This window comes from Danio rerio, chromosome 19 (genome assembly GCF_052040795.2).
Source record: "Danio rerio strain M-AB ecotype USA chromosome 19, GRCz13ab, whole genome shotgun sequence".
Lineage (NCBI taxonomy): Eukaryota > Metazoa > Chordata > Actinopteri > Cypriniformes > Danionidae > Danio > Danio rerio.
This window is the reverse complement of record NC_141039.2, coordinates 44,451,017-44,470,214: the sequence shown is the minus strand read 5'-3', so window position 1 is coordinate 44,470,214 and position 19,198 is coordinate 44,451,017. Positions and strand designations below refer to the sequence as shown.

Sequence of the window (19,198 nt, the reverse complement as noted above, 5' to 3'; positions counted from 1 at the left end):
TAACTCCCAAATGCCTGTCAGAAAGCATCCATTCAGTTGGTGGAGATGTGCCGACTTTTATGAAATGTTGACAATGGGATGTCCAGCATCATTTCCCGTCCGCTCACATGCTGAATGTAATTATTAGAGACATTTGTTTTGAGTTATGCCTGTATGTTTCTAGTGTGTTTTTTGCTCTCTCTTTCAGAAGGTCTTGTGTGAGTGTGTGTGTGTGAGAGAGAGCTTCTGGTTTTCTCTACCCTGTTATTAGGAGGCCTGACCTCAGAAAAGCTGGCATGGAGCAGCCAGATGAGAGAGCAACATCAAATGCTCTGTGGCAGTGTGAACGCACATGGAAAAACAGATGGAGATGAAATGTAAAGAGGTCTGCCCTCTGAAACGCACAGATATTATTGTGCACATCTTTGCCGTTTTATCTCCGCGAGTGAAGGTTGCGCCACAAATACTCATTACCCCTTCAACTTGGGGTTGAACCTTCCCCCCCACCGTAAGGCTCTAATTTTATCCGTCAGAAGTGAAATGCCTTTTTTATAGTTTGTTCTGTTGCTGAATGTGAAAAGATGCATTTGACTCTCGTGCGACTCTTTTAATAAATGTTATCCTATGAATAATTTCACAGGAAAGACTTGGGATAGCATTATATGAAGTAAAAATGGCATAAATATGCTGCTTTAGCTGTACACATGAGATCCCCTATTCTTTTAATCATGGCGTAGCCCTTTTAAGCCTGAAAATATGCTTACCGGAGATTTTATAACGTTTACTGTTGCTTGAGGCTTTTTTTGTTATAGGGCGAGTGAATGGATGAGTGCCTGTGCTCACCTCCGCTTCCCAAAGCAAGCGATTCATCATAGACAATCTGAAGAATTCTCACACTTCCTTTTCCTGAAATATCCCAGGAATGTAGAGTACAGGCCTGTCTCCATGGCAACAGCAGCGATTGGAGTCAGAGTACGTGTGTGTGTGTGTGGTCAGGATAGACGGTAATACAGCATGTGAGCGTGTGGGGGAGTCTGTGATTTTTGTTTCACCATGGATTAAACCGAAGGACAGAATACAGCTGAAGTGGTTTTATGAGGTGATGATACGTGTTTACAGTTGCGGTTTTACAAGAGCAGGGGACACGTCCCAACAGATGCGTCCTCTTATTTTCCGCATTATCTGTTTGTGTGTGGTTTTGTGGTATTTTAAAGAATGTAAACCAAGGAGAGTGAAGAGAAGGAATCAAAGTTGTCAGCAGGGAAATTACTTTTTCCCAGATTATCCCACTAATTATCACAGATTAATGTAGACAATAATTTAGTGATTTTTTTTTTGTCCTGGTTTAAGTGTGTTAATTACCCTAACTTGCCTAATTAATCTGTTAAGCCTTTAAATGTCACTTTAAGCTGAATATTAGTATCTCGAAAAGAAAAAGATATCAGTTATAGGGCTGGGCGATATTGGAAAAAAATAACAACATGATATCATGTTTCATATCATTCAATTCGATTAACATAATTCGATTTGAATTATTGAATATTTTCAACAATCCATTTAGGAATATTACTATTTTTTTATTTAATCACTTTATTTTATTATTTGTTTTAAAGATTTAGTTTGGCCTTTATGCCTTCATTAGGTGGATAGGACAGTATTTCAGACAGGAAGTGAAGTGAGAGAAAGAAAGGGGGTAGGAAAAGGAAATGTCCTCGAGCCGGGGTTGGAACTCAGCACGCCCTGAAGTGCTACTGCACTCTCTCTCTCTCTCTCTCTCTCTCTCTCTCTCTCTCTCTCTCTCTCTCTCTCTCTCTCTATATATATATATATATATATATATATATATATATATATATATATATATATATATGTCAGCTATGTCACTAAATATGTCAGCGCCAGGGGTTAATTCTGAAATCTGATTCGGCACCTCATTTTACCGATCCCCCTATTCAAACACCCTCCTCCCCCATCCGCTGTTTACTTTTACTCCCCAACCCTCTTCACTTTCGTCCGCGACAACAACCCCCCCCCCCTCTTCTCTTTAGTGCACGACACCTATAGATCCTCGGATAGTATGCCGGATTCATTACCCATTTTGTTTTGAGACCTCGGGATTCACAAATTAAGCACTGGTCAGCACGTTAACCACTTTATTTTAATTTAGCAACAATACCAAGGCAAATAGTTTAAAAAATATTTAAACTATAAAATAAGCATTATCTCATTATCTACCGCCACGTTACTGAGAAATGCAGTTAAGCTAGTAGCGTCACTACCTGTAGCGACGCTACTGCCCAACACTGGAAATGAGTTATTAAAACTATTATGTTTAGAAATGTGTTGAAGAAAAGTCTTTCCGCTAAATAGAAATTGGGGGAAAATGTACAGGGGGGCTAATAACTCTGACTTCAACTGTATATATGACAATACATTTACTATTTATAGATGTTGTATTTTCAAAACTAATCTGTCCGTAAGTGGTTTGACATACATTCCTTCCCAGATGTATTCTTTGATCTCTTTTTTCCCCACCCAAGTAATTTCTTTTTTCCTCTCAGGCAGGACGGAGATATAGGTCACTGTGCGAACATCATGCATTTGGCAGATAAAAACAGCTCATGTTGTTGTGACTGATATTTTCAGCTGGTGTTGGGTCTGGATGAGTGATTTCATCGAGATAAAACACAGCCACACACCAGGCTGCGTTTGACCCCTTAATTTACTTTTAACGTCCCGCACGTGTGTGAGCTCTGAAGCGCTCTAGACCATCTGTTGAAGCAGAAGAAGACTTTGTGGTTAAAAGCCAGCAGCATGCTCTCAAATTCAGTGTTATTCTCTGGATGAAGTGCGCTTTGAAGAAATGACCAGGGGACACTGAGTCATGTCGCTCACACCCCTCTGGAAAACGGAACTAAATGCAGCTCTTTTAAGAGCAAGTCTGGGAGATTTAATTGTATTGCAAGATACTTTGGGGTTTTAATTAAACTGAAGTTGTGAAAACCTGATATGTTTAGTTTTAACAAAAGGAAGCGCTCATTTACTGTTTCATTAAGTTTTTTTTTTAAATTAGTTTTTGTTTGCTTTGTTAGATTTTTATGGTTAGCGATTCCAGACACAAGCCTTACAAAAATAGTATGCATTTTTTTCCTAAATTAAATGTTTAATTTAATTTTAGTTTAGATTATTATTTTTTTTATTATTAATAAAATTGCTTTATTAATATTTGTATTATATTATACAAATGTGAGAAATTATTATTGTTGTTATTATGTTGTTATTGCTATTATTATTAATTTAATATTGTTAATATTATTAATAATAATGTTCTCGTATTGTTTATTATTATTATTATTATTGCCGTGTTGTTGTTGTTTTTATTATTAATATTATTATTTGTATTATTTTTAATAATACTATAGCTGTATTATTTTTATTATTATAAGTAGTAGTAGTAGTAGTAGTAATAGTAGTAGTAATAGTATATTGTTATTATTAATATATTTATTAATATATCTGTATTATTATTATTATTATTATTATTATTATTATTATTATTAAAATTTCTTTGTTATTAGTAGTGTTATATAAAAATAAGAAATTATTATTATTATTTTATTTGTATAATTATTATTTCAATAATAATATTGCTAACAATACAGCTTTAATTTTATTAATAAATTGTAAAATAAATTGTTTTATTATTATTATTTGTCTTGTATTATTACAAAAATTGCTTAATTTTTATTATCATGTTATAGAAATGTAAGGAATTATTATTATTATTATTATTATATTATTATAATTAATATTTCTTTATTATTATTATTATTTAGTTGTTATTTAATTATAATTATTATTATTATTACTAATGTCTTAATTATTATTAGTATTATGTTATATAAATATAAAGAATTATTATAAATATTGTTACTAAAATTGATGTTTTGTTGGTATGATTATGAATAATATTGCTGTATTAGCAATATTATGATTATTATTATGATTGTGAATATTGTTACTATTATTGTTTATTATTATAATTAAAATTGCTTTATTATTATTATTATTATTATTATTAAACAAACATAAATAATAATAATTATTATTGTTTTTATTATTGTTGTTATTACCATTACATTGCTTTCTTTACAATAATTGTAATTTTAATAGCGTTAGAGAATTGTGACACTTCTTTTTTTATTCATATTGAAAGAGGAACATTCTGTTCTTATATTTGCAGCCTTGCTTTCTCCACTTCCTTTATTTAATTTCAGAGCTAGACAACACCCTTTATAGTACATTAACACCAATGATTCATTCGTCATGCATTAATCTTGCTGTGTATTATAGTGAGGTGATGCCTGGATTCATTTGTACCATTTCAAAACAGTTGCTTTTAAATTTGAGAATTTAAAAAGGATAGTTCTCCTAAAATAAAAAATTGAGGATACTCACCTTAGTTTGTTTTGATAGTGTATTCTCTTCTTTCTTTCTTTTTTTTTATAACTGCAGAAAGCCTGTGCTCACCCATACAATCGCATTGAATACTGACCAGCATTAAGCTTTTAAAGAAACGTCCAGAATTATGTTGAATGCTTAAGTGTTCTAGATATATGGTAGAAGGTTTTGTGAACAAAATCCAGTGTTGAGAAAAATCCAATGTTCCACTGGGCATGAAGTGGATTTGTTTGCTGGGAACACACAGAATTCACCTTATGCAGAGTTCAGACTGCACGATTTTCAAAGTAGTCGTGTCACAGATGTTTTCACACTGCATGACTATCTAGGGTAGCGTTCTGTCTGTGCGGTGTTTACACTGTTGGATGGATCGGCGACAGGAGAGTTCACACTGGATGACTTTAAAATCAGAAGAATCGCAGACAACTTTGTCCAAACTATTTCTTGCAACCAAACAAATGCGAGAAGTGACATGGAAACAACCCGAGGTCATGTAATATCTTTCTTTATTAACTACATAATGAAAAAAGAAGGCTTTAGCTTTATAAACTTGTACTGCTCACCTGGCTTTTAAAAATAATCAACAATCTCTCCTCATTTCCACCTGGTTGTGATATTGGTCAGATGACCCGTTAAACAGACGGTGCTCCTGCCAAGTTTACTCAAGTTTTTCCTCCATTTCTTCGGTCCAAATAAACTGAAAATGAGCGCTTTTAACTTCTCCCCTAAACTCCCGCTGGCCTGCAGTTACCCGTACTAGTGAATGCAGCTCCGTCATTGGCTGTAGGCGATCGCCGATGTTATTTTCAATCTGAACACATTTCACACGGTATGATTTAGAATCGCCGACAGCTCCAGATATTTAGCATGCCAAATATCTCACGCGTGTCGGCGACTCATTGGCGTCGGCGACCTTGATAGTTCATACTGAGAGATTGTCACCACGTGAACGAGCACCAATTAATCACATTTGTTGGTGATTTCTCAAAACTTGTCGGCAGGTCAAATTCAGGGCTTTAATCAAGCAGTCTGAACTCTGCATTAGTTGTATCTCCCCGTACAAGTCAACTTGAGCAGAAAATGTTTTTGAGGTGAAAAACATCCCCCGAGTAAATTAGAGCTAGTGACTTGCTCTGTGTTCAGTGTGAAGTATAAGAACTAATCTAATCAGTTGACGCACCTAACCCCAGAGTGTGAGTAAATTACTTCCTGTTTTTTTTATTTATACCAAAAATATTGGCCTTTATTGATTATAAAACAGTAAAACCTGTTGTTTAGTACCAGAATATTAGCGCAGGCTTTTTTTGTTGCCATTTTAGAGCTTAATCTTGTAGCTCTATTTGTTTGTGGGACTAATAGGTTGTTGGTTGTCCCTCATGAAGTCAGTTTTCACTGACCGATAGTGTGTGTGCGCGCGTGTGCATGTGTGTGTTTACTCATTTATACTGGCCTTCTGTTGTGGGCCGGCTTGAGGGAGGAGGCCTGAGGCGAGACTCCAGCTAATCACTTTCTAAGCAGCTTCTATGTAATCCTGCAGTGTGAGCAGTTGTTTCTCCGTCAACAAGTTCTGCCATTTTTCCTTGCTCATTTCATATCAAATGTAGACTTTTTTTTTTTAACCCTAATTAAGTTTCCTCGTTTTTACTTTGAGAATCTGAAAGAGGATGTATTTTTGAAGTACAAATGAAATCAAAACTAACCATGTTTGTTAGCTCACATTGCTAGTTTTGTGGTCATCAATGCATGTCATTAAAGGGGTGGTCTACTATGATACCATATGTTAAACTTTAGTTGATGTGTAATGTGGATGTGTGAACATAAACAACATCTATGAATGTGATATGCTCAAACTTCAATGCAAAGGGACACTGTTATGTCCCAAAACTGGCTCGATTAATAAAAACAAAAAGGTTTGAGCCGAACATATACAAGACACAGATGCTTGAATATGACAGATTCACCTTTAGTTGGTAGGACTATAGACAGAAAAGCGTGGGGAGCAGAGAGAGAGGAAGGACCGCCATAGGAACTCGAGGCAGGAATCGAACTCCGGTCGCCGTGAACACTAGAATGCCATGTGTCGACGCACTAACCATTACACCATTGGCCAAGGACTTCCTAAATGTCACAACATGAACATGACTAAAGTTAAATCTTTTTATTATGTGTCAATTTGGAGGTTAAGGAACTGATGCGCGCAGCACTGCCAGTGACAAAGAAAGCGAGTGCAGGCGAAAGCAGACACGCCGTTTTTACACAAAATTACTGGTCCAAATTTAGGGGGGCCAAGCTTGTTTACACCCACCCCCTAGAACCTGTAATGGAAATATGACAGTCACTTTCATGTTAGCTAAGTAGCTGTATATAATGAAAGTAAGATATATGCAAAAATAACGTTATCTTCTACAAATGAAGAATGAGCACACATTGCGTTGCATCTTATAAACACAAACAAGCCTTAAAAATACACTCTTGACCCTAAAAATAAACTCTTGACCTTAAAAATAGACTCTTGACTTGTAATCTAAAGTACAAATCTGAAAATGCACTTCCTGTTTGTTTTCAGTTAAATGCTCAGATTATGGCTGTTTCTCAATTCCAAGAACGCAGAGAACGGACTTGTGTTCTTGTGGAGACCGGTCTTGCCAGGTGTCCTCGGAAGAACGAACTCAGGAGACCGCGAGGGCAGAGAATGCGTCCTTTGAGAATTGAGATGCTGCGTTCTTCCTGATGGTCACATGACCTTCACGTGTTTTAAATGGTAAATTATTTAAACATTACAGCCTTCATACAACGATTTATTGTTTTTCCCCTTTTCAAAATATATACTTTGCATAAAAACATTATAAATATGTGTTGCACAATATAAATAAAACAGATTTTAATACGAATTTCAGCAAACAAACACCCTTAATGTGTTTATTCCTTTATTAAGATGTCCGTGGTAATGTTTACTTTCACCGTTTCATTTAGGGAAACTCCTGAGGTAAACAATTAATATCTATGAACTTTAATAATAAATCTAGATAAAAGCAGCGCTTCCCACCTCCAGTCGCAATGACTTCTGGGACTTCCAGAGCGAGTTCGGTGCTCAAGTCTGCATCGGTGCGTTCTCGATATCCAGGCACATGCACACATAGGGCTCAACCTGTGCAGAGCACATGCCCTTTTTAGTCTTGGATAGAAAGTGCCCTTCCAAAATTATCAAAAGTGCCCCCGCGACGCGACACACCCTCGGTCCCGCCCTTCAGTAGGCGCTGCGACACCACCGCTGATCAGAACGCGCACGACAACACCGCTCTTCAGTACGCATATTGAGAAACAGCCAAAGTCTCTCTGAGGTATTGGGAGTGGCTAACATACTTAACCACGCCCCTCCACCTGTCAGTCAACAAACAGAAATGGTGAGCAGAAGGTGTCTGTTAGGTTCTAATAACTCTCCAGAAACCCTTTTCACTATGTTTCTGAATGAAACACCTACTTTACTACATCCAATCAGCTTGCAGCAGAAAAAACAAGCTACGCCTACTGTTTTCTCATTTAATATTTAGTTTCTCCATAAGCTGCATCACAATACGAAACAAACGGCTGCAGCTTCCGATTCATGCAGACTTCAAAGCAACACTTTACATCAGGTGTGTCCAAACTCGATCCTGGAGGGCTGGTGTCCTGCATAGTTTAACTTCCTCCAACACAACTGCCTGGACGTCTAGTATATCTAGAAAGAGAATGATTAGCTGGTTCAGGTGTGTTTAATTGGGGTTGGAACTAAAATTTGCAGGACACCGGCCCTCCAGGACTGAGTTTGGACACCCCTGCCTTAGAAACTTAAGCATTAGCGCTACTTATTATTAATTATTATTTTTGTGTGTGCTAAAATGCTAAATGAGCTAGTCATAATGTGACAACCCACTGCTCTCAGGTTAAACTGGTCACTCTGTTGAGTATTAAGATTAGCAACAGTCCCGCACAAAGCCTATTCTCCTGCAAATCCACTGTTAGCGGGGGCTTACATATGCCAGGCTTAGCATAGCAGGAGCACGTATCTCACGCAGAGCCGAGCTATCTGGACGAATGCTTCAAGGCACTTGTCATGGTTTACGCGACCCGTTCAGGAATCCCTGTGAGTTTTTGGAGTTCACGCTCAGCGGAGTGTCATAATTCGTAGGCATGTACCTGCACTGCGGTGCTGTTGAGGACACGGATTCGCTGTCCAGCTGGTGGAACGGCAATGTGGCGTCACTTTTGGACAACCACAGGTGGCAGTACGCACAGACGGGCAACACGCTGATTCAGCTGCCAGGTAAAGCCTTGACGCCGCTCTTGGGTACATTTGATACCAACCCACCATCTGTGGATATCAGCCTTCATTGGTGAAATGATGAGGGGTGTGTCTTGGTTATTAGCCTAGCAGAATGACTAGCAGTTTTTGTTTGGTTGTGTATTGGTTGTGACTTTGTTTGCACGGTATTTAGGTACCAAACATATAATTTAGCATTTGTTTAGATGTAAATATTGTGTAAGTTTTGCTCGTCAGCTCTAAAAATGTTGCATTCTGAATGGTTTAAACTTCATCAGTCAGCTATAAACACATAATGCTATAAAGCTAACACATGAAGCTGTTATGAGTTTGTTGATTTTTGCTAATCTTAGTGTTTTTTTTGTTTGATTATGATGCAATGGTTGTGTTTTGAAATTAGGGATGTGTCTTTAGGGGGGTTATTAGTTTAGCACAGAGATGTTTAGACTCTGTCTTGGTGGGCCGGTGTCGTGCAAAGTTTAGTTCCAACCCCAATCAGACACTGCTAGCCTAACTAATCAAGCTCTTACTAGGCTTTCTAAAAACATCCTTGCAGGTGCGTTGCAGTAAGTTGGAGTTAAAATCTGCCGGACACCCGAGTTTGGACACCCCTGGTCTAGCAGAATTACTAGCAGTTTTTGTTAGGTTGATTTATTTGATTGTGATTTTGTTTGTAGGGTAATTGGAGAACAAAAATTTAATTAAAGATTAGTTTTATTTGTTGGCTCAGAAATGTTGCTTTCTGGATTGTTAAAACTAATGTGTGTGTTCATTTTAGCTAATATATATATATATATATATATATATATATATATATATATATATATATATATATATATATATGTATATATATATATGTATATATATATATGTATATATATATATGTATATATATATATGTATATATATATATGTATATATATATATATATATATATATATATATATATATATATATATATATATATATATATATATATATATATATATATATATATATATAAGATTGGTACATTGATTCTGTTCTGAAATATAAGGTTTGTCTTGATTATTAGCCTAACAGAATGACTAGCAGTTTTGTTAGTTTAAAATATGTGTTGGTGTTCATTTGAACTAATATTAATTATTTAATTTTTTGTTTTGTTTATTTTCTGAAAGAAGGTGTGTCTGTTATGAGCTGATCTAAATATAATACTGATATAAATGATGTGCACGTTTTGTCTTGTAAGTGCAAATTTTAAAAAGTATGAGGACAAAAGGAGACATTTAGAACTGAAGTCAATATTCATCTGTGTTGTAGATTCATCTGTCTGCAGATTTCTGCAGAATTATTTTGGGAGTATCATAACTAAAACTTTAACATATGAAATAAAAAATAATATCTATTAAACTTTTAATGTTTAAAATGCAAATTCATTTAGATTCACTTTATAAACAAAGCAAGTTTGTCATATAATATATCTAATAAAAGACAGAAAATATTACTGTACACACTGCATTTTACATAAATCAGATGAACATTTTAACATTAGTCAATAATATTACTAATACTTAAATACAGTACATGTCAGGGTGTCGTATGATTTCCTGTTGGAGGATCTGAAATGATCTGCATGCTAAAAACCTAGTGTCACCTTTATTCATATAAGCTGAGATATTTTCAGACCAGACACCAGAATAGTTACGAGAAGATGCTGCTTTTGCCATAATTATATATAAAAGAAGTATATTGAGACCACTTAGGGACAATTGACTGACTGATGAAGAGTAATGGCATCTCTACTCCTCCACATTGAGGTCGCTCTCCTGATGCGTCTGCAGGATAATTGTCGGAAGTTATTCTAACTGCTTAGCTCTTTATTTTTATCCTCATTTTTCTCTCTTTATTTCATCGATATCATCATTCCTGTCACCATATCCAGGAGGAGATTGCCAACTATTCATCCAACAACCAACTGCAAAATATTAAATAATTAAAGTTAAAATAAAATATTGACTCAACTTATAAATGTAAGACAACTTGCTGCACAGCTTTTTTTAAAGTTAGCTCAGCTTTTAATTAAGGAAAGTTGAATCAACTCAAACTTAAGTAAGGTCACATTTTCCCACTTCTATTCCTTTGTTGAGTCAATGTATTTATAGTTTTTATAGTTTAATTTAGTGTGAACTTTTTTTTGTTCTTTTTTTTTTAATCCCTGATTTTATTTTTAGCTATAGCTCAAATTTTAACCCATGAAGTTAACTCCCATTTCTGAGTAAGGTCACATTTTTCTCAACGTATATTCTATTGTTGGGTTGATTTGAGTTTATATAGTTTTATTTAATGTCTACTTTTCATGCTTTTTCATCCCTGATTTATTAATTTTTTTAGCTAGCTCAACTTTGAACCCTGGAAGTTGACTCAACTCAAATTTTTGAGTAAGGTCCCACATTTCCCAACTTATACTCTGTTGTTGGATCGATTATGTTTCTATAGTTTAATTTATGGTGAACTTTTCACATTTTAAACCTCTGATTTATTTTTTTCTCTTTTACTTATTAACTTTAATTTTTTTTTATTATTAAATTTTTTTTTTAGCTAACTCAACTTTTAATCCAGGATGTTGACTCAAGTCAAATTTCCGAGTAAGGTCACATGTTTCCCATGTATATATTTTTTGTTGGATCAATTATGTTTTTATAGTTTAATTTAATGTGAACTTGTCATGTTTTTCATCCCTGAATTATTATTATCATTTTTTTTAGCTAGCTCAACTTTTAACCCAGGAAGTTGACTCAACTCAAATTTCCGAGAAAGGTCACGTATCCCAACATATATTCTCTTGTTGGATCAGTTGAGTTTTTATAGTTTAATTTAATTTAAACTTTTTGTTTTTTTATGTTTTTTCACCTTATATATATATATATATATATATATATATATATATATATATATATATATATATATATATATATTATTATTATTATTTTTTTTTATTCATTTATTTTTTAGCTCTACGTTTAACCAAGGAAGTTCAATCAGCTCAAATTTCTGAGTAAGGTCACACATTTTCCAACTTATATTCTTTTGTCGGGTCAGTTGAGTTTTATAGCTCAATTTCATTTGTACTTTTCTTGTTTTTTTATCTTAGATTAAAAAAGTTTTAATTACATTTTTGATTGATAAAAGGTATAACTGCATGCCTGAAGGTTTTTGCCAATTTTTATATTAAAATATAACAAAACATTAGCCACATAAAATTAAAGTAAATAAAAACTAATACAATGGTCACATAACCCAAACCGTAATGTATACAATACTGTGAAGCACTTGACTGAAGTAAAAATATAACATCGTCTTTCAAACACTTTACATTTCAGACATTATACTCTCTAAAAACCCAGTCCAGTAGTTCCAGGCCACATTTTTGGATACTACCCTAATCAAGCACACTTGTCTGGATGGATGAAGTGTTTTCTGCTGTTTTCATCTTAAATTGTGCCCTCAAGTGTTTATAATTGTGGTTGTACTTCTGATGGGAGGAAACAGGTTTGGATGTTCTTGCACATGAATTTTCGTTGACCTCTGAATGTGGTTTTAGTGACTGGATCACAAATACTCAAATAATATATGTAGTAGTCAACAAGCCACATGATTTGAGGTATTGTTTATGTCTGTACGGTGCGGGAATAACCTCATGCTTGCCTTAGCTGTTTATTTGAATTGTTCTGTTGGGGCGGATAATAGTTCAGACAAGTGAAAGAAAGAGTCTGAAAAGGTGCGAAATGTGCAAATAGTCTATGGGGATGAAGAAGATGAAGTAAAAAAAAGAATAGATAGAAATAGAAAAGCTTTGGTCTTGAAGAGGTGATGAATCTTGGTTTCACTGTTGAATTTGCACAGGACCTATATTGGGGTTCTACTAAGTTTAGGCAGAAAATAACAGGCAAGATGGGAACAATCAAATCTAATGTTTATATACACTGACAATAGTTTTATTTACATTTTAAAGTAGTGTTTTCCAGACTAAATAAGTCACACCTCACTCTGTTGTGCAAAAATTGCATTGCCGTACAGGTTCAATTTCTGATTCTTTTGCATAAAGGTTTTTAAAAGACAGGTAATTTAATAACTTTCCATGTGCTTATTAAGGGTGTCACGATCCTCCAAATCCTCGATTCGATTACATTTTCGAAGGCATTCTAAAGGCACGATTCGATTCGATTTTTGATTATGAATAATTCATTAATTAATGACAAATTAATTATTTGTAGCCAACCGTTTAAACTACCTGACCTGCATGGTCTTTGTTTTACTTATAAACAAATCATACAGTAAATGAATAAAGGCAAGATACACACATAATTGCCACCTGTCAATCACTTTTTCTGCGGGACTCGTGAATAGGCAGTGATCTGTGTCGTTATAATGGCGTCGGTAAAAAAAGACGCACAACCAACAGGAACCAGCCAACAGTATCTGAGGTGTTCGCTAAAATGACTAAGTACAAGTGAGTGAAAGATTGAAGCAGTCCTCTGACTGCCTGGACCTGCTGTCTCGAGCGCATGGCTGTGTGTCTGTCTGTTTCTGTGTGGTCACGTGATGTGCATTTTCAGCGGTAGAGAGGAAAAAGGGCTGCTCAGAAATGCTACCGACACTGTGGATGTCAAATCGTTGTCGTTCTAAAATGCCATTTAAAAACAAAGACAGTGTAAACAGGGCCTGAGTGTGTACTTTTCGAGAGCGGATTTGCAACGGGGGCGGGCGGAGGATCGCGATGCTGGTGTTGTCTATCGGACGAACCGTACGTAATACTTACATAGCACAGCTTGCAAAACTGTGTTTTTTTTTGTCGACAACACGAACATTGTCAACATAACTCACTGGAAATCCAAAATGCTTCCACACCGGCGACTTCATTGAAAGAGGAGAGGGTTTAAGTTCTGTCGACGGGTCTCCTGCTTCTGCAGTTTAACAAGCACTTCAACAAGCCTGTTTTTTCCCAATTGGCAAGCCAAGCTGACGTGACATGGGGGCGTGGCAGCATCGACGATTCTATTTTTTGATTCGATAATCGAAATTGAGCATAAATCGTGACACCCCTAGTGCTTATATATTTTTTAAACATGTCATTTAATGAAATGAAAGATATTAGTTATATATTTCAATGTTTAATGGATAAAATAGGCATTAAACAATGAAATAGGCAAATTTTTATAAATTGAGTTTAATTGATTTGAAACTTTTAATTGCGTTTTAATTTCCTGTAAATAATAAAAGTTGCATCAGATTGATGAAAATGAACCGGAATACCTGCGTGAACAGGGTAATTAGGCCAGTTATTGTAATGATGGTTTGTTCTGTTGACTATTGAAAAAAAAGCTAGCTTAAAGGGGCTAATAATTTTGTCCTTAAAATGGTTTTTAAAAAAAATAAAAACTGCTTTTATTCTAGCTGAAATAAAACAAATAAAACTTTATCCAAAAGAAAAAAATATGATCAGACATACTGTGAAAATGTCCTGAATCTGTTAAACATCATTTGGGAGATATTTAAAAAAGAAAAGAAAATTCAAAGGGGGGCTAATAATTCTGACTTAAATGTATATAATATGTTATCAGTAGAAATTATCTCTAATACAACAACAAACTCTGTACCTCATTGGTAACACAGTTATTTCTTTCCTTCGCTTCAAATGCTAGCACTCCTGTTTTTTTTGTTTTTTTTGCAACCTCCCTGCGCTCGCATCCTGAATGTTTACACACCAGTAATTTGCCTATTGAATTGATTTGGTTGCTTGCTGTGGTCACTTCACTACGTCGCACTCGTGCTCTCACCCAGCACTATTTGGGGGTTCGTATTTAATCGTTTTGATTGTAAGTGGTTTTAATTGTATTATCACGGAGTTCTGTGCAGTCTGAGTGTGGTGAACTTTGAGCTGGTCCCGCTCTCCACATCCTGCTACGTGGCATTTTCCCCTTCACCAGTCCGCAGTGCTGGAGAACAGAGGCTGGATGTGCTCCTCAGCCTTGATCACATTACAGTAGGAAAAACAGGCTTTGTGTTCATGCTAACAGACTCTGCCTTCATGCTTCACGCTCATCATTGGCTGTAATGCAGCGGGCTGAGCTGACCTTTTAGTTCAATTCAACTGTAAATACGCTTCAGGTCTGCGCAGGTCATGTTACTGTGTCTGGTAACAGCCTTTATGACATGAACATGATGGGCCCAAAGAGAAGAGCTTGAGATCTGTGAGGTCTACTGTAGGGGAAAGTAATAATAATTATACATATATAATACTTTAATAATAATAATAATAAAGTAAAAACAACAAAGCACAGTAAAATAAGAACAAAAAATACAGTAAAAAGCAAAGTAAGAATAAAAGATATGTAGTGAAGTACCTGCACATATAGCATTAGGTAAACATTTTTTAGACTTAAATCTGTGGAAATTTGTGGGATTCATTCATTCATTCATTTTCTTTTCAGCTTAGTCCCTTTATTAATCCAGGGTCGCCACAGCAGAATGAACTACCAACTTATCCAGCATGTTTTACGCAGCGGATGCCCTTCCAGCTGCAATCTCTGGGAAACATCCATACACACTCATATACATTCATACACTACGGACAATTTAGCCTACTCAATTCACCTGTATGTCTTTGGACTTTGGGGGAAACCGGAGCACCCGGAGGAAACCCACGCCAACACAGGGAGAACATGCAAACTCCATACAGAAATGCCAGCTGAGGCACAAACCAGCGACCTCCTTGCTGTGAGGCGACAGCACTACCTACTGCGCCACTGCGTCGCCTTGTGGGATTTCGTTTTTTTTTTTCATTTTAAAATACAAGTTGTTAATTATTTGTTATTGTTTGTTTAATTATTTGTTTTTATTTGTAAATAATTATACGTTCTTTCATATTTTATTTTATTTTATAAAAGCCCATTATCAATGATGAGGAACATATCTGGTATATAAATCATTTTGGAGATTTGTAGTATTTAGTTTTCATTAATTTTATTTTATTTTCAATTATTATTGTTATTATTATACAATATTATTTTAGAATTTGGTCTTTGTTTTAAAAAATGTTTTTTTTCTTTTTCTTTTAATACATTTTTTAAAATTAAATTTAATTAAAAATAAAACTACAAATTTTGGATTTTTTTTGTTTTTATTTAGTTTTTTTTTAATTAATTCAATTTAAATTTTAAATTTTAATTAGTATTTCATTTAATTTTAAATGCAAACCCATCATCGCTGATAATATATAATAGAAATATAAATCATTTAGGAGATTTTTAATTATCATATTCATTCATTTTGAAATACATTTTTATTTTAGTTATTTAATAATTTGCTCTTTTTAATTAAACTTTAATTTAAAAATTATATTTAAAAATTTTATTTTTAATTAAAATTGTTATTTAAATAAAATTACTTTATTTTATTGTATTTAAAGTGGGTGTCTTGGTGGTGCAGTGGGTGGCATGATCACCTCACAGCAAGAAGGTCACTGGTTCGGGTCAGTTGACATTTCTGTTTGGAGTTGGCATGTTCTTTACGTGTTTGCGTGGGTTTCCTCCAGGTGCTCTGGTTTCCCCCAGTCCAAACACATGCACTATAGGTGCGGAGAATTAAAAAAACGAAATAGTCCATAGTCTATGTGTGTGAACGCAAGAGTGTATGGGTGTTTCACAGTGTTGGGTTGCAGATGGAAGGGCGTCCTCTGCGTAAAAAATAGGCTGAATGAGTTGGCGGTTCATTCCAATGTGGCGACCATATTTTAATAAAGGTCAAAAAGAAAATGAATGAATGAATATTTAAATTATTTAAATATATTTTTTTACATTTTTATTATTTTAAATTAAATGGCAAAACAATTAAAAAAATGTAATTTAATTTGAACTGTTTTATTTTACACACATCATCACTCTTGACGACCTTATCCAGTTAGGCCATGTGTAAAATACTTGACTCTTACCATTACATCTAGTTAGGACACTGTGTAAAGCACATGGGCCACCTCTAGTGTCCTCTGGTCATATGTGTCTTGAATCCCTGACGTTTCCACTGCTCCACTGGTGACCTATAGGTTAGGCATTCGCCAGCTCCAGTGTTTAACCCTCTTCTGCAGCTGTTGACAGGGTGGCGGGTCAGGTCACACGGGTGTCCTCTTGATATCTCAATCCTCAGGAGCACCTCAGGTTAATAGGCTAATTGCTGAGATGTAGACGCTAGCTAGCTGCAGCACTATAAGAAGCAGGTCAGTGATCTGATCTGACCTGACGGATAGGAGCTTACAGGCTACACGGCTGGAAATCTGAAACCTAGAGTTGAAGCCCAAATTATTAGCCCTCCTATGAATTTTGTTTTCTTTATAAAATATTTCTCAAATGATGTTTAACAAAGCAAATTTTCACAGTATTTCCTATAATATTTTTTCTTCTGGAGAAAGTCTTATTTGTTTTATTTTGGCTAGAATAAAAGCCGTTTTTAAATTTTTTTTTTAAAACCACTTTAAGGTCAATATTATTAGCCCCTTTAAGCAATATTCAGTTTTATTGTCTACAGAACAAACCACCGTTATACAATGACTTGCCTAATTAATCTAACTCGCCTAATTAAACTAGTTAAGCCTTTAAATGTCTCTTTAAGCTGTATAGAAGTGTCTTGTATCTTGTCAAATATTATTTACTGTCATCATGGCAAAGATAAAATAAATAAGTTATTAGAAATGAGTTATTAAAACTTTTAGGTTTAGAAATGTAATGAAAAAATCTATTCATTAAACCAGAATTTGAGGCAAAAACTTCAATTTCAACTTCAATTCAATTCAACTTTATTTACGTAATGCTTTCAGCTAGGGCTGCACGATTAATCGTGCTATAAGCACGATAATGATATTTAATGTTTAGAAATATGTTGAAAAAAAATATTTTAACAGAATTTGTGGAAAGTGTACAGGAGGACTTATAATTCTAACAGATTTAAAAAACATGCAAAGATACAGGTTTTTTAGTCGATCTACGGTTAAATTTTACCATTAGTCTCCAACCATGTCTGTTTTGAATTCCTACTCAACTATAATCCTAATTTGACACTGCAGATCCTGCGATGTGTAGGCCTGTCGCAATAATCAACTTATCACATGAACATGATCTCTAGATCAGTGGTTCTCAAAGTGGGGGTCGGGACCCCCTGGGGGGTCGCGGGACAATGACAAGGGGTCGCTTGGTGATATCCAAAACTAAAATAAATTTTATTAAACTATCAGAATTACCATATTTTATTCATAACCGACAGAATATAGTTAATAGTTGCATTCAAGAAACAACAACATAAAAAAAAACATTTAGCCATCAGCCTTTAATTTTAAAAGCAAAATGTAATTAAATCCATAAATGACTTTAAAAAACATTATATGGCTAATAGACTGTTGCATTTTTGTGTTGTCAATAAGCTCATGTTTATATTTGCCTATAGTTGTGTCTGCAACGTTTACATATTTACACCACCTTGAAAAATGGGGGTCGCGAGCCACTGATATGATTATTTTTGGGGTCGCGGGCTGAAAAGTTTGGGAACCCCTGCTCTAGATGATGTGAGTAGAAAAAACACTATAGTATTTCCTCTAAAGTCTTGTTATATGTAGTCTATAATGCTTTAGTTCTTGTTACTTTGCACATTTTTATTATTTTAATTATTATTTAATTGTATAGGATATAAGTTTTCACATTCAGATTCCAATCCCTAATTAATAAAATGACTATAATTGCATTAAATATTTTTAAAAGTAAAATATTATTTGTTCTTTGTAAGAGTGTTCTTGCATAGTGATGCTTTTTTATTGTCTTTCTTGTTAGGGTTGGGCAGATAGACGATGGCACCCTCCATCGCAGATAGCCGACAAACTTCACAATGCTGAGCCGGCACTGCAATCCATCACCCCGCCCCACATTTATATTGATATATAACTTAATATTTGCATGTCATCTTAATAGCAATGACGGTCTTTTCATGAGCTGTGTTAAATGTATATATAGCTGCCACATGCACGGCTGACAGCATCGTGAGGATTGAATAAAGGATTATACAGCACCTCTCACGCTTAAAATGTGTAGATTCAGTGGCTGTTATCTGCAAACCCCGTCCCACAGACTTTACACTGAATGGCTTTAGTTGTTTTCATAGCAAACTTGAAGCCACTTGAAGTCTTTTATCCACTCTTGGAAAAGTGTAAATGGTGGATTAACATTCAGCACATGATGATGACTAATAAGATGTGCCATTATTAGTAACTGTAGGTAAATCTGTCAGTGTTATTTTAATTCTCACACCTTCAGCGCTTCACATTTTCGCGGTTGTAGCTCTTGTCATCTGAAGGCAGAAGGCATTGACTGAGTGATTGACGGCTGATATTAACCAATCATTTGCGTTTAGTTAGAGCAGTGGGCCAATAAGAAGAGCACA

At 34.9% G+C, this 19,198-nt stretch overlaps 1 protein-coding gene and 1 long non-coding RNA gene across 14 annotated transcripts in view; one reads left to right on the top strand and one right to left on the bottom strand.

Annotated features, from left to right (window-relative positions):
- Positions 1–17,493, bottom strand: part of LOC148679841 (uncharacterized) — a 59,940-nt gene extending 42,447 nt beyond the window's left edge. The window contains exon 1 of the long non-coding RNA XR_015945477.1: positions 17,037–17,493. This is a non-coding gene — a long non-coding RNA (uncharacterized LOC148679841). The remainder of the gene's footprint in view (positions 1–17,036) is intronic.
- trioa (trio Rho guanine nucleotide exchange factor a) overlaps positions 1–19,198 on the top strand; it is a 573,337-nt gene that overhangs the window by 405,932 nt on the left and 148,207 nt on the right. The window contains 1 exon segment of one of the 13 annotated variants that reach the window (NM_001104526.2): positions 8,445–8,743. Coding sequence (NP_001097996.2) covers positions 8,611–8,743 — 133 coding nt within the window. The 5' untranslated portion in view covers positions 8,445–8,610. 13 annotated transcript variants of the gene reach the window in all.